This window comes from Anguilla rostrata, chromosome 11, assembly GCF_018555375.3.
Source record: "Anguilla rostrata isolate EN2019 chromosome 11, ASM1855537v3, whole genome shotgun sequence".
In the NCBI taxonomy this organism is placed as follows: Eukaryota; Metazoa; Chordata; class Actinopteri; order Anguilliformes; family Anguillidae; genus Anguilla; species Anguilla rostrata.
In genome coordinates, this window is record NC_057943.1 from 6,503,954 (window position 1) to 6,518,953 (window position 15,000).

The 15,000-nt window shown below is 50.6% G+C and overlaps 1 protein-coding gene across 1 annotated transcript in view; it reads right to left on the minus strand.

Moving 5' to 3' along the window:
- The window catches only part of LOC135235342 (agrin-like), a 334,070-nt gene that overhangs the window by 159,159 nt on the left and 159,911 nt on the right, over positions 1-15,000 (minus strand). Inside the window, exon 9 of the mRNA XM_064300761.1 lies at positions 14,031-14,237. Coding sequence (XP_064156831.1) covers positions 14,031-14,237 — 207 coding nt within the window. The remainder of the gene's footprint in view (positions 1-14,030; positions 14,238-15,000) is intronic.

Below are 15,000 nucleotides of genomic sequence, written 5' to 3' on the forward strand. Positions count from 1 at the left end.
ACTGATGTTTTATCTGAGAAATAAAGGATTTTTACACACGCATCATTAATTTTTTTTTAAATATATATAATGTTTACTGTGTGTTTCAAGATAATATATTACTCGGATGAAACATCAATTGAATTAGCTTTGCAAAAGCCCTTGCCAATTTAAGTTTTTTAAGCTTGATATAAATTGTAACATTTTAAGGTTGGTCTGCTTCTGATTTAGTATTGAAAAATATGTTAGATGCTAAGAACATGTTAGTACAATAACCATATAGCATTTTAATGACCATTGTAGACACATCTGATCATTTATAATACGTGAAAGTGAAAAAATATTAAATTGAATATTTTCATGATGAGGTTGAGCATGACATGGAATTACCCAGGAGCAGTATCTGTAGGTACTGTAACTGATCTTGTAGGTGCTATACCTGATCTTGTAGGTACTGTATCTGATCTTGTAGGTACTGTAACTGATCTTGTAGGTGCTGTACCTGGTCTTGTAGGTAGTGTACCTGATCTTGTAGGTAGTGTACCTGATCTTGTAGGTGCTGTACCTGATCTTGTAGGTACTATACCTGGTCTTGTAGGTGCTGTACCTGATCTTGTAATTACTGTACCTGATCTTGTAAGTACTGTATTTGATCTTGTAGGTGGTGTACCTGATCTTGTAGGTACTGTCTCTGATCTTGTAGGTACTGTACCTGGTCTTGTAGGTACAGTACCTGATCTTGTAGGTACTGTATCTGATCTGTACCTGATCTTGTAGGTACTGTATCAGATTTTGTAGCTACTGTACCTGATCTTGTAGGTACTGTATCTGATCTTGTAGGTGGTGTACCTGATCTTGTAGGTGCTGTACCTGATCTTGTAGGTACTGTATTTGATCTTGTAGGTACTGTCTCTGATCTTGTAGGTACTGTCTCTGATTTTGTAGGTGCTGTACCTGATCTTGTAGGTGCTGTACCTGATCTTGTAGTTACTGTACCTGATCTTGTAGGTACTGTACCTGGTTTTGTAGGTGCTGTACCTGATCTTGTAGGTTCTGTACCTGATCTTGTAGGTACTGTATCTGATCTGTACCTGATCTTGTAGGTACTGTATCTGATTTTGTAGCTACTGTATCTGATCTTGTTGGTGGTGTACCTAGTCTTGTAGTTACTGTACCTGATCTTGTAGGTACTGTACCTGGTTTTGTAGGTGCTGTACCTGATCTTGTAGGTACTGTATCTGGTCTTGTAGGTACTGTATCTGATCTTGTAGGTACAGTACCTGATCTTGTAGGTACTGTATCTGATCTGTACCTGATCTTGTAGGTACTGTATCTGGTCTTGTAGGTACAGTACCTGATCTTGTAGGTTCTGTACCTGATCTTGTAGGTACAGTACCTGATCTTGTAGGTACTGTATCTGATCGTGTAGGTACTGTATCTGGTTTTGTAGGTGCTGTACCTGATCTTGTAGGTTCTGTACCTGATCTTGTAGGTACTGTATCTGATCTGTACCTGATCTTGTAGGTACTGTATCTGATCTTGTAGGTACTGTCTCTGATTTTGTAGGTGCTGTACCTGATCTTGTAGGTACTGTCTATGGTCTTGTAGGTACTGTCTCTGATTTTGTAGGTGCTATACCTGGTCTTGTAGTTACTTTACCTGATCTTGTAGGTACTGTACCTGGTTTTGTAGGTGCTGTACCTGATCTTGTAGGTTCTGTACCTGATCTTGTAGGTGCTATAACTGGTCTTGTAGTTACTGTACCTGATCTTGTTGGTACTGTACCTGATCTTGTAGGTACTGTATCTGATCTTGTAGGTTCAGTACCTGACCTTGTAGGTCTAGTACCTTACCTCTTGCTGATGTATCCTCTGCTGTGGTACTACTGTGCTCCATAAAAACAAATGAGATTGCTGCTTATACAAAGAGGGTTTTACATGAGGGGACGGAGGAGGAAAATCTCACAAGGTTTTAATCTCAATGTGACTTCCTAGTCAAATAAAGGTTTATTATTATTTATTATTATTATTATTATTATTATTATTATTATTATTATTTATTATTATTATTATTATTATTATTATTATTATTATTGTAGGTACTGTCTCTGTTCTTGTAAGTGCTGTACCTGATCTTGTAGGTTCAGTATCTGATCTTGTAGGTTCAGTACCTTACCTCTTGCTGATGTATCCACTGCTGTGGTACTACTGTGCTCCATAAAAACAAATGAGATTGCTGCTTATACAAAGAGAGTTTTACATGAGGGGACGGAGGAGGAAAATCTCACAAGGTTTTAATCTCAATGTGACTTCCTAGTCAAATAAAGGTTTATTATTATTTATTATTATTATTATTATTATTATTATTTATTATTATTATTATTATTATTATTATTATTATTATTGTAGGTACTGTCTCTGTTCTTGTAAGTGCTGTACCTGATCTTGTAGGTTCAGTATCTGATCTTGTAGGTTCAGTACCTTACCTCTTGCTGATGTATCCACTGCTGTGGTACTACTGTGCTCCATAAAAACAAATGAGATTGCTGCTTATACAAAGAGAGTTTTACATGAGGGGGCGGAGGAGGAAAATCTCATGCAGACTCAAATTTACTGTCCCTTTCGCTCTCTTACACTCTCTGTTTCTTTCTCTCTCTCTCTCTCTCTCTCTCTCAGAAAGACTATTTTCCACTGTTTTAAGGACTGTGTTAGGCTGCGTCCTCTTTCAATGCATGGTTAGATCATTGCTGTGCTTGGGGGAAGCGTTCAGTGTTGCTGGGTTTTATTTTTGGTATTCACTGCAGCAAGAGAAGAAGAGAAGTGAAGTGGGCTGCCTTGGTGATTTCCTGCTGAGACAGGATATGATGGGGGTGCACCTCAGCAGGAAGAACAAAGCAGAAATGGGACTAATGGTTAACACCACTGAGGTGGAGAAATCTCTTGCCATATCAGGAATTGCTATTCATTTTGAGTATCATAGAAGGATGCAGGACTTGGGGGGTTTTCAGGATGGGTGGAGCCAGGGGGAGGCTGTGTGTAGTTGGGAGGGAGGGGATTTAATATTTAACAACATACTAAGATGATGGTGATACGAATGGTCATCATTTTGCTGTTGCCGAAAGATGGCTGGTCTCTGTCTAGAGCTTACTTTTTTACAGTTTTTTTCTATTGCTAAGACACATTTTATGAAACAATTCCCCCTTTTCTCAAAACTATTAACACAATCCAAAAACTACACAATCAGTACAAACCTCAAACATCCATGCCAAACTCAAATTCTCTTCTCAAAAACATATACTCTTCCATCAAAATTAAACTTTGACTTCATATGGCACAATTTTAAACCTTTTAAAACCCAACAATGATTACCCTTAACACCAGTGAGAAATTAAAACACTACTGAAAAACCTTTTTTAAAGGGGGAGTCTGGAGTTAAAATTTCAAATATTTTTTTTTAAATCCCAAAAAAGGAAAAAACTATACAGTATACAGTAAAATCAGTTAAGGGGAAAAAAAAGTAGAAAAATTAAAGGGGAGTATTCAAAAAAAACTCAAAAAAAAGGAGCAAAAAAAAAAAACCAAAAAAAAAAAAGAATTTTTAGAAGTTTACCTACTCAGCATTGTCAACATCGCCCTATTTGGGGCCGGGGTAAATTCCCCAAAGCCCCCCCCAAAGGGAAAAAAATTTTCTTTTTCCCCCAAATTCCTTTAAAAACCCAAAAAGGCCAAAAAGAATTATTAAACCCACTGGGAGAATTTTAGGGGACCCCCCAGGACAAAATTTTTTTCCTTTTTTCCAGAATACAACATTTTAACATCCCATCCCCTTCCCCCCCCCTTTTTGGGGAAAAGGGGAATTTTTTTTCCCCTTTTCCCCCTCTGGGGTTTCAGAAACGGGGGAAAAAGGGAATAGCTCATCTCAACCCTGCAGACTGCAAATGAACCCCCAAACCTTCCCTCTGACCCGGCCGGCCCCACCGTTGGGGGGATTGTTCCCAAGGTTAGCGGTTTTGGGGGGGCAACCCCCCATTTAAAAACCCCCTTTTTTCCCCCCCGGGGGAAAAAGGGCCGGGGCAAAAAGCTGGGCCCGGGGAGGTTGGGGACAGAACGTCCCCCCCCGGCACTTTCTTCTCTTCTCTTTTGTTTCTCTTTCTCTCTCCCTCTCTCTCTTTTTCTCCCTCTCTCTCGAACCTGAGGGGGGGTGAGCCGGGGGGTGGGGGGGGGTTTTTTTTTAAAGAAAGGGAAAAAAAAAAATTTAAAGAATAAAAGAAATTGCCCCCCCCAAATTTTTTAATTCATTCATTTTATTATTATTATTATTATTATTATTATTATTATTATTATTTTTATTATATTTAATAATAAAAATATAATAACGAAAAAATATTTTTATTTTTTAAAATTTTTTTATTCCCCCTTTTTTTTCACCCTCAAAAGTCCCGGGTTTTTTTGTAAAATTACATATATAATTTTCCCCGTTAAAATTTTTCTGTTTAAACATTTCCATTTCATACTGTATAAAATTTTCCAATATTTCGAATGTTTTATCCCAAAAAAGCATTTTAATTTGGGGGAGAGAGAGAGAAAGGGAGAGGAGAGAGAGAGAGAAGAGAACAGAAAAGAAACCCCTTTTTGAGTTACTGGAGAGCAGCAGAATTTGAGAAAACTGCAATGAGGGGGGTGAACCGAAAAAAAAAAAATTTTAAAAAAATTGCCCCCAAAAAAAGACAAGGAGGGGCCCCAGTGTGACTAAGGGGGGGCCTGGGGGCCCCGGGGTTTCCTCTAATAAAAACCTTCGGTTTTAAAGGGCCCCGGGGGTAGATATTAATTTTTCCCGGGGGGGGACATCTTTGAATTGGGCTTAAATATGCGGCGGAACTGTGCCTAATTTAACCGCCCTCAAAGAAGGTTTTCCCCCTTTGGTTTTGACAAAAGGCAGGCAGGCAGACAGGAGGCAGGGCCAGGGCGGGCTAGCCCCTCAACAAGCTCGGGGCGCCGGGAAGGTTCAGCGACCCATTTTCCCGGGCCAGCGCCTGGGAACTGCTGCCTCCGAACGCCTCCGCCCTCCCCTGCTTTGTTTCCGGGAAAAAAAAAAAAAGATGAAAGCATTCCAAAAAAAAAATAAAAAATAAAAACCCTTCTCTTCCTTGTTTTTCTTCATTTCCCCCCAGACTTGAATTTCCCCTAGATTTATTAATTCAAAGAAGAAGAAGAAGAAAAGAGGAGGAGAAGCAGAAGAAGAAGAAGGAGGAGGCGAAGAAGAAGAGGAAGAAAAGAAGAAGAAGAAGAGAAAAAATTAAATCAAGGTTCTTCAAGAAACAGTCCTCCGTGCATCTGCGATTACAGCTTCTCATAACTTCTGCCCTGGCTTTGGTAATCGAGACGGTTTTTGCATTTTATTTCGGAAAAATGAAAGATTCTTCTAATCCGGCAGAGGCTCTTTGAAACGACAGCCAAGCACCCCGAGGCCCCGTCTCCAGCGCCGCTGCAGAGAGAGAGGGGGCCACAGCTACAGCGCCGCTGCAGAGAGAGAGGGGGGGCCACAGCTCCAGCGCCGCTGCAGAGAGAGAGGGGGCCACCGCTACAGCACCGCTGCAGAGAGAGAGAGGGCCACAGCCACAGCACCGCTGCAGAGAGAGAGAGGGGGCCACAGCTACAGCGCCGCTGCAGAGAGAGAGGGGGCCACAGCTACAGCACCGCTGCAGAGAGAGAGGGGGCCACAGCTACAGCGCCGCTGCAGAGAGAGAGAGGGCCACAGCTACAGCGCCGCTGCAGAGAGAGGGCAAGACGCGCAAAAGACCACAGCACGCCGTGCAGAGAGAGAGAGGGCCACACTACAGCGCCGCTGCAGAGAGAGAGAGGGGCCACAGCTACAGCGCGCTGCAGAGAGAGAGCCCCGCTGCAGAAGAGAGAGGGCCACAGCTACAGCGCCGCTGCAGAGAGAGAGAGGGGCCACAGCTACAGCGCCCTGCAGAGAGAGAGGCCACAGCTACACGCCGCTGCAGAGAGGAGAGGGCCACAGCACAGCGCCGCTGCAGAGAGAGAGGGGCCACAGCTACAGCGCCGCTGCAGAGAGAGAGGGGGCCACAGCTACAGCGCCGCTGCAGAGAGAGAGGGCCACAGCTACAGCGCCGCTGCAGAGAGAGAGAGGGCCACAGCTACAGCGCCGCTGCAGAAAAACCCCCACAGCCCGCTGCAGAGAGAGAGGCCACAGCTACAGCGCCGCTGCAGAGAGAGAGAGGCCACAGCACAGCGCCGCTGCAGAGAGAGAGGGGGCCACAGCTACAGCGCCGCTGCAGAGAGAGAGAGGGCCACAGCTACAGCGCCGCTGCAGAGAGGGGAGGGCCACAGCTACAGCGCCGCTGCAAGAGAGAGAGAGGGCCCAGCTACAGCGCCGCTGCAGAGAGAGAGAGGGCCACAGCTACAGCGCCGCTGCAGAGAGAGAGAGAGCCACAGCTACAGCGCCGCTGCAGAAGAGAGAGGGCCACAGTACAGCGCCGCTGCAGAGAGAGAGGGGGCCACAGCTACACGCCGCTGCAGGAGAGAGAGGCCCAGCTACAGCGCCGCTGCAGGAGAGAGAGGCCACAGCTACAGCACGCTGCAGAGAGAGAGAGGGCCACAGCTACAGCCCGCTGCGAGAGAGAGGGGCCACAGCTACACGCCGCTGCAGAGAGAGAGAGGGCCACAGCTACAGCGCGCTGCAGAGAGAGAGGCCACAGCTACAGCACCGCTGCAGAGAGGAGAGGGCCACAGCTACAGCGCCGCTGCAGAGAGAGAGAGGGCCACAGCTACAGCACCGCTGCAGAGAAGAGAGGGCCACAGCTACAGCGCCGCTGCAGAGAGAGAGGGGCCACAGCTACAGCGCCGCTGCAGAGAGAGAGGAGGCCACAGCTACAGCGCCGTGCAGAGAGAGAGGGCCACAGCTACAGCGCCGCTGCAGAGAGAGAGGGGCCACAGCTACAGCGCCGCTGCAGAGAGAGAGGGCCACAGCTACAGCACCGCTGCAGAGAGAGGGGGCCACAGCTCAGCCCGCTGCAGGAGAGAGGGCCACAGCTACAGCCCGCTGCAGAGAGAGAGGGCCACAGCTACAGGCCGCTGCAGAGAGAGAGGGCCACAGCTACAGCGCCGCTGCAGAGAGAGAGGGGGCCACAGCTACAGCACCGCTGCAGAGAGAGAGAGGGCCACAGCTACAGCGCCGCTGCAGGAGAGAGAGGGGCCACAGCTACAGCCCTGCAGAGAGAGAGAGGCCACAGCTACAGCGCCGCTGCAGAGAGAGAGAGGGCCACAGCTACAGCGCCGCTGCAGAGAGAAGGGCCACAGCTACAGCGCCGCTGCAGAGAGAGAGAGGCCACAGCTACAGCAGCCGCTGCAGAGAGAAGACACAGCTACAGCACCGCTGCAAGAGAGAAGGGCCACAGCTACAGGCGCCGCTGCAGAGAGAGAGGGCCACAGCTCGCGCCGCTGCCCGAGAGAGGGGCCGACAGCTACAGCCCTGCAGAGAGAGAGGGGCCCAGCTCAGCGCACGCTGCAGAAGAGAAGAGAGGGCCACAGCTACAGCGCCGCTGCAGAGAGAGAGAGGGCCACAGCTACAGCGCCGCTGCAGAGAGAGAGGGGGCCACAGCTACAGCACCGCTGCAGAGAGAGAGAGGGCCACAGCTACAGCGCCGCTGCAGAGAGAGAGAGGGGGCCACAGCTACAGCGCCGCTGCAGAGAGAGAGAGGGCCACAGCTACAGCGCCGCTGCAGAGAGAGAGAGGGCCACAGCTACAGCGCCGCTGCAGAGAGAGAGAGGGGGCCACAGCTACAGCGCCGCTGCAGAGAGAGAGAGGGCCACAGATACCGCACGGTCTGAGAAACACAGTCCTCCCTGGAACAGCTGTGACCACAAACCAAAAATAAAAAATGAAAAAATAAAAATAGAAGAAGGAAAACCTTGACGTTTTGAATTGATGATCTGGTCAGAAAGAAAAAGAAAAAGAAAAAAAAAACAGGCCCAGGGCTCACTTGGGAGGGGAAAAAAAAAAATCTGGCTGCGACTACTTGACTGGCACCGTCGCTCTCCAGCTCCGGTTAGCGGGCGAAGATAATTCTCCTCCACACGCGAAGCGCTTCGGCACTCGAGCGCACGTGCGCAGGAACAGGAAGCGAGCGGCTAACGCGCGCGGTAACGAGAGGACGGTAATGATACGGCACGCGTTCGCCGCAGGCAGCCGGAGGGGCACAGATTGCTGTGATCAGCTGCTGCGTCCTGTCAGAGAGTGTCTCGCTGCTTCAGTAGAGACAGAAACTGCGTGTGTGTGTGTGTGTGAGGGAGAGAGAGAGGAAGAGAGAGAGAGAGAGAGAGAGAGAGAGAGAGAGGCTTCGCATGGAACGCAAACAGCTCCTGTGTCCTGTGACATGGGAGGCAGACACTCCTTTTAACCTCGGAACGTTCTAGAGCATGCCAGGCTGCGGCAGTGCAGGGTAGTGACAGCACCTGTAATGGACCAACCGCACAGTTTGCTGGGGGGGGGGGGGGGGGGGGTCGGAGTGGCAGTGTGTCTCCCCCCAAAGCAGAAACGAAGCCTATGCTCCCAGTGACGGGGTCAATTAGCGCTAAATTATACGAGGGGCCCGACCCCGGAGGGAGTTAAAGTCCCGGCGAGCTCGAGAGGTTTCGCCGGTGCGAACGCCGGCTGCGTTTCCGAGCAATGAGATAACCGCCAGCTTCCCCCCCCCCGCCCCACATCCTGACACCCGCCATCACCCCGCGCGGAAGCCCAGCCCTTCCCCGTCGGCGAAGATTAGCGACGAACACGGCGTTGGGATCTCACAATTAACCTGTCTTTCTGCCTCTGTCAGATCAAGCTGAGCCACACAGCCATTAGTGTAGGGGGCGAGGCGTGAGGGGGGGGGGGGACTGAGGGCGTGGGGTGGGGGGTCTTCTTCTTCCCAGCTGGGTACACGGGCTCCAGCACGCCGGAAAGCAAACAGCCCCCCCCCCCCCCCCCACCCTGCATATCAATGCAAGCATGTGCCCCCGCTCCCACTCATAAATATGCAGATTGAAATCTGTTGAGTTCTGGAGTCTTCAGTTCCGATTAGCCCGCCAGAGCTGTCGCCGCGTGAGCTGCAGATGGGGTGAGAGGCTCCTCTCTCTCCAGGGGAACTGGGAATTTTGGGGGTAAGGGGGGGGGGGGAGGTGGAGGGATGCTTAAGAAGCACAGGTACCCCCCCCACACTCCCCCAGTGAGACCAACCCTCACGGACCCTGCCGGAGGGAAAAGGCTCTCTGGTCTCTATTAGGCAGCTAGGGAGGTGAAGGGAGTTAAGAGGAGATCGATAGCTAAGATGGGGGAGGACCATGAGCACCATTCGGTTTTCACTAAACGCAGATGAGCAGCAGCAAGGCCCCTTCTCTTCCTTCCGTTAAGAAAGGCAAAGAAAGTTCCCACTGTGCTATTAACCACCATGAGAAAAATGCCGTAAAAAAAACGAATATTAAAATACATAAAGCAGACGATAAAAAAGGGGAAAGGACTTGTATTAAATAAACAGAGGACAGAAAGCTGAAGAAGTGGAAGACTGTTAATGAGTCACAGCCTTGCGACAGGGGTGGTGTGAACAGACGGATACGAACAGGCGGAAGAACCGCTGCGGAGAGCAGACGGGCGTCGCCGTGGACACGAGCGGCTGACCTGAAGGTGCGCGACACGCCACACGGACAGGAAGAGGAAGAGGCTAGAGGTGCCTCAAGGGGTGGGGGAGGGGGGGGGGTCAACATTGGAGCTATAGTCTGAAGTAGCACATGCCCATGTATCACATATTCCTACAGCACCCCCCCCCCGCCGAGTTTTTCTCTCTCACGACCTCAGCTTTGAATCACGCTAACTGCCTGTTAGTGGGTGTTCAGACTGCCTGATAACTCACTCGTTGTATATATCTGTAAAGCTGCAATGGATGCTGGGTAGTGAGTAATTACAATGAACTAATAAATTATTCAGAGCTGGCCCATGTTAGTATTGCCATGACATCAGCATTTTAGCTACTCTGTGGGAGAGGGATCGGACGTGGACACATCTTGCTGTCAGGCTACCCACCCCAGTCCAGTCTGGGACCGTCCCACACGGAAACACAGATTTCACTGCGTTCCCCTAATGTTTCTGTGGGAGTCCCCAGCATCACACAAGCTGCCCTACATCCCCAATCCACCACCCCCCTCTGCCTGCAGGGGCCATGGAACCCACCCCCCCCCCACCCCCCCTCACCTGGGGCTCAAATTTCCACCACTTCAAAACGCGTTGGCTTCAATGTGGGTCACGTGCCGAGTCTGTGCACTGTGCCTTCTTACTGCAGGCGAGGGAGCTGACCCAGATTACACAAACATCAAGAGGACACCGAGCGCCATCACTCAAAATGGCTGACGTCTCCCCGCCATCGCCTGCTTGTTAAAGCAAGAGACAAGCGTTAACACATTTCTATTCAAACGTGTCAAACCCTCATGAATGCAAGAGCGTCTGAACCATTCGCCAAGTTTCACTTTCTACGGAAGTTTAAATGAACCCGAAACACGTGTCATACTGTGTGTATATATATACTGTATATATCCTATGGAATGGAAATGTGGTCATGTGACTTTTGGCTGACACTCAGGGCGCACCTCATGGGAGTGGTGGGGTCAGTGAAGCCAGTAAGTTCATGGCGCCCGGCGCGTTGCCGTCCACTTGACTGGACAGCGGATTTCCTCCAGAGATCGGAGCGGCCCTTCGTCAGCCTTTCGCCCTCCGCCCAATCGATACGGCAGCCCTTCGCTCTCTGACAGGCGGGCGGGGCAGATGGTCACGTGTAGGACCTTACGCATCATCGACAACAAGCGCGAATCCGCAATAGCTGCGACCGCACACACGCGCGTGCATCCATGTGTGCATGCGTCCACGCGCACACCCTCACACAAACACGTGACCTCTTCTTTGGCTCATGAGCAACCTTTACACAAAAAATCTTGTGCAAATCCGCGAATCCATTGAGGAGTTATGCGCCTTTTCGTGATAGGCCACGCCCATCGCCACGCCCCCTCTCGGTCAAGCGGCCTGAAAGTTACTCAGCTCTACCTTCGGTCATGACCAACCTCCATGCCGAATTTCAGCCTCCTGGGGCGAAAACTGTGGCCGCTACGGGGTGGGACACTTTTGTGGATCAACCGACCAACCGACCAACCAACCGACCGACCGACCAACCGACCGACCGACAGACAGAGCTATCGAGCTGCGGTCGCAGCTGCTAACAAAAACCGAGTCCACTTCACCCTCTCTGGTTTTGAATGCAAGCCAGAAAAGCACCTATATATATATATATATCCATACAAATTTCTTCAGGCATATTCCACAAGTCCAAAGATGTGTAAGCTCCAGGGCTCACACACAAAAGGGATGTCAATCTCAACGCGACTACCCCGGTTAAATAAAGAAAAACAAAATAAAAATAAAAATATCGCAGCTACAGTATACGAGCTGCTTTAGAGTTATCTGAAGCATCTTTTCTTCCTTTAGACCACACACCCCTCTACGCAGCCATTGTAAAGCTGTCTGGTTGACGGGAACATCTCCCTTCATCACACACAAAAACTGGCTGTGCCAATCGAAAACATATATTTAAACATATATTTTAAAAAAAAAACATATATACTTTGCTCAGGTTTATGCTCTGGTTTCTCACACTGCTACGTTATATTAAAACCAAGGGCCTTTGAGGTAAATATCTGAATGCACTTTAAATGGCTTGTTTAAGGGACCGCTAATTCAGCGGTCAGTTTCTCATTGGCTGGGGCTGAGGGGCGGGGATTTCCAAGAGCTCCTCCTAGGCCAGGCCCGAGCTGCTCGTTGGACTCGTGGGTTTAACAGGAGTTTCCGACAGCACCAGGAACAGCCTTTAGCCTTTAGCTACTGATCCACCGTCCCCCCCTCCCACGTCCCCCCTCCCGCCTCCCCCCCCCCCTCCCGCCCACTTCCATGAACAAGGGAGGATCAGACAGTCACCCCCCCCCGGGAGGAACCTGTTTTTTTTGTTGTTGTGGTTTTGTATCCGTTAGCGTAGCGACTGAGGTTCAGAGAGCCACCCCCCACTCGACCGCAGCGCTAGCAAGTCAAGGACAAGCACAACTTTGGCAGAGAGGAGGAGGAGGAGGAGGAGGAGGAGGAGGAGGAAGAAGGGGTGTAGAAAACAAAAGAAGAAGCGCTCTATAATTAAACATCAAACCCAAACGTACGCAGGTGTCCGCAGCTAGAGGCTTCCCTCCAGAATACAGCAAACCCCCCCCCCCCTACACGCACACACACCCCTGCCCCCCTCCCCCCCGCCCCAAAAAAAAAAACAAAAAACAAGCCGGCCTGGCAAGCCCTTCACGCAGCGCGTTTGATGTTTAATTAAAACCAAGAGGTGTTTTTCTTTCCCCTTCGTAGGAGGGGGGAGCTGTTTGCACGATATGCAAATGTAAATAACTGTGATTTTTTTTTCCTTAAGAAAGCCCGCTCTAACTTCTCCTGAAGCGCTCACTTTGTCAGAAATAACGAAGGCGTGAAGATCGCGTACAGCCGCGGTGTCTTTCTGCACGACAATTTATGCACTTCAGGGAAAGGCACAAGAAAAAAAAAATAATGTTAATGAGTCATACTGTGATGCAGCTCGGCGCCTCTCAATGTTACTCCCGAAAATAACCTAACATTTACACTACCGACAGGAAACCCACTGCTGATCTCAGGTAAACCTGTGCTCAAGCGAATACCCCCCCCCCCCTCCCCCTCAAAGACTGCCCCCACCCCAGTCCGCAGTTCCACAGGCCCCCTGGCGGGGCACAAGAACCTTACCATGGCACGGTTTGAGTTCCTTTGGATGCCCATCACAGATTTTAATAGCGGTCTGAAATGGAGTCAGTACTGGGGCTTGTAAACAGGAAGGGGAGGGGCTTGGGGAGTCAGCCGGAGTTCAGCTGCTGCGGGAGGATGGGTGTCACAGGGCCAGGGGCGGGGCGGGGTGGGGCGGGGCGAAGGAGGACCGCATGCTGTGCGCCATGCAGGGTTCAGGGTCAAAGGTCAGGGGGTCAGGGGTCGAAGGTTGGGTTGAGGGTCAGGGGGAAGTTTGAAACTGAGGGGGGTGAGGGGGGGGGGCAGGTTAGAAGAGGATAAACAGACAGCAGTCGGAAGAAGAAGAGCTCTACAACCTCACTGATCCTTTCCTTCCCCCACAACAGGAGAGCAGGGAAAGGTGTAGACAGAGCAGACGAACAGCTTTCATCAGCGGTGGGGGGGGGGGGTGGAGGAGGGAGGGGGGGAGAAAGGACTCACAGTTCCATTAGAGACAGCAGGACCCGCCCATTCGTCCTGTCAAACACACTCTCATTTCCCGACCACACCCCTTTTTTCTCCCAACCAATCACATGACACGAAATCCCCCCCACCCCCCGCTCCCTCTACCAACCCCCAACACCCCAAATGAAGCCCCCTTGCAGTGAAGGCTCCACTCTGCCCACTCACAGCGAGCGGAGAGTCCACCCTGGATGCACGCGGACAGAGTGACAGAGCGAAGCACCGAAGCAGTGAGACACCTTTAAAGGAAGCAGAACCAGAGACAACAAGAGAAGACAGCAGACAGGAGACCGGTGTGTGTGTGTGTGTGTGTGTGTGTGTGCGGAACATTCTGGCACTACCACAGACGCAGAGGCCACGGATGGACGGATTCACATGTAATGGCAGGGTGAGGGAAGGAATGGTAATGATAATGCAGGTCAGCGTGTGGCACAGTGTGTCTCTGCCTGTCCGTGAGGACATACAGCACCTCTAACCGTAGAACAAGCAGCACAAATACACACACACACACACACAGACAGAGAGGAAAACACAGACACAGACACAGCAAAGACATAACACACAGTGCGGCACATTTCAGAGACAATAGACAAAAAAGGACAAAAAAAACAAAACAACAAAACACATCAGGAACCAAACAGGAAGTGGGAGGCAGAGTCAGACAGGAAGTGGCCCTCAGACAGCGTGTGAGCGCGTGCGGGGGGGGCCCTCACCGCAGGGGCCCTGCTGCTTGATGGGAATGTGGGCCTTGGCCTGGCACTCGGCGCGCTGGCGCTCGCAGTCGTTGGCGTAGGTGCGCCCGTCCTTGCCGCAGAGCGGGCGGTACGTCCCGTCGCACTGGATGGGCTCGCAGGAGCAGCGCGGGCCCAGCCGCTCCACCAGGCACACCGCGTTGAACTGGCACTCCTCCCGGCACTCCTCTGGGGGGGGGGGGGGACGAGGGACGAGACAGACAACAGGGCGTCACACACAGCACGACACTAACCGCGCACGCATCAGAGTTACGCGACAACCAAGGCGCCCAAGTGCTCACCAGGCACACCGCGTTGAACTGGCACTCCTCCCGGCACTCCTCTGGGGGGGGGCGAGGGGGGACGAGGGACGAGACAACAGGGCGTCACACACAACAGCGACATTAACCGCGCCACACAATCAGAAGTTACCGCGACAACCAAAGGCGCCCAGGCGCTCTACCAGGCACACCGCGTTGAACTGGCACTCCTCCCGGCACTCCTCTGGGGGGGGGGGGGGGGGCAAAGTGTGGGGGGCGGGGGGACGAGACAACAGGGCGTCACACACAACAGCGACACTAACCGCGCCACACACATCAGAAGTTACCGCGGCAACCTAAGGGCCTGACGTTATCAATCGCTGAACACTGCGGAGCGCAGTATCCCAATTCATTTAAGGCTCTTGATTGCTTAATCAAGTTATTAAGGAGCTCGGATTAAGAAAACAATACAAACAGCACGTCACAAAATTACTCTCTACTAGACGCTTTAGAAACAGTTTCTTCCTCCCAAGTGCCTCACGCATTTTAAATAACTGAACCACACTTTGACACAGGCGATTTTATTACTTCACTGATTTCTTTTTAAGGTTTTTCCCCATTATGTTGTTTTTTTTTGTCCTGGTGTTCCTCTTGTTCCTGTAGTTAGTCTTGTTCTTGTACTTGTTATTGTC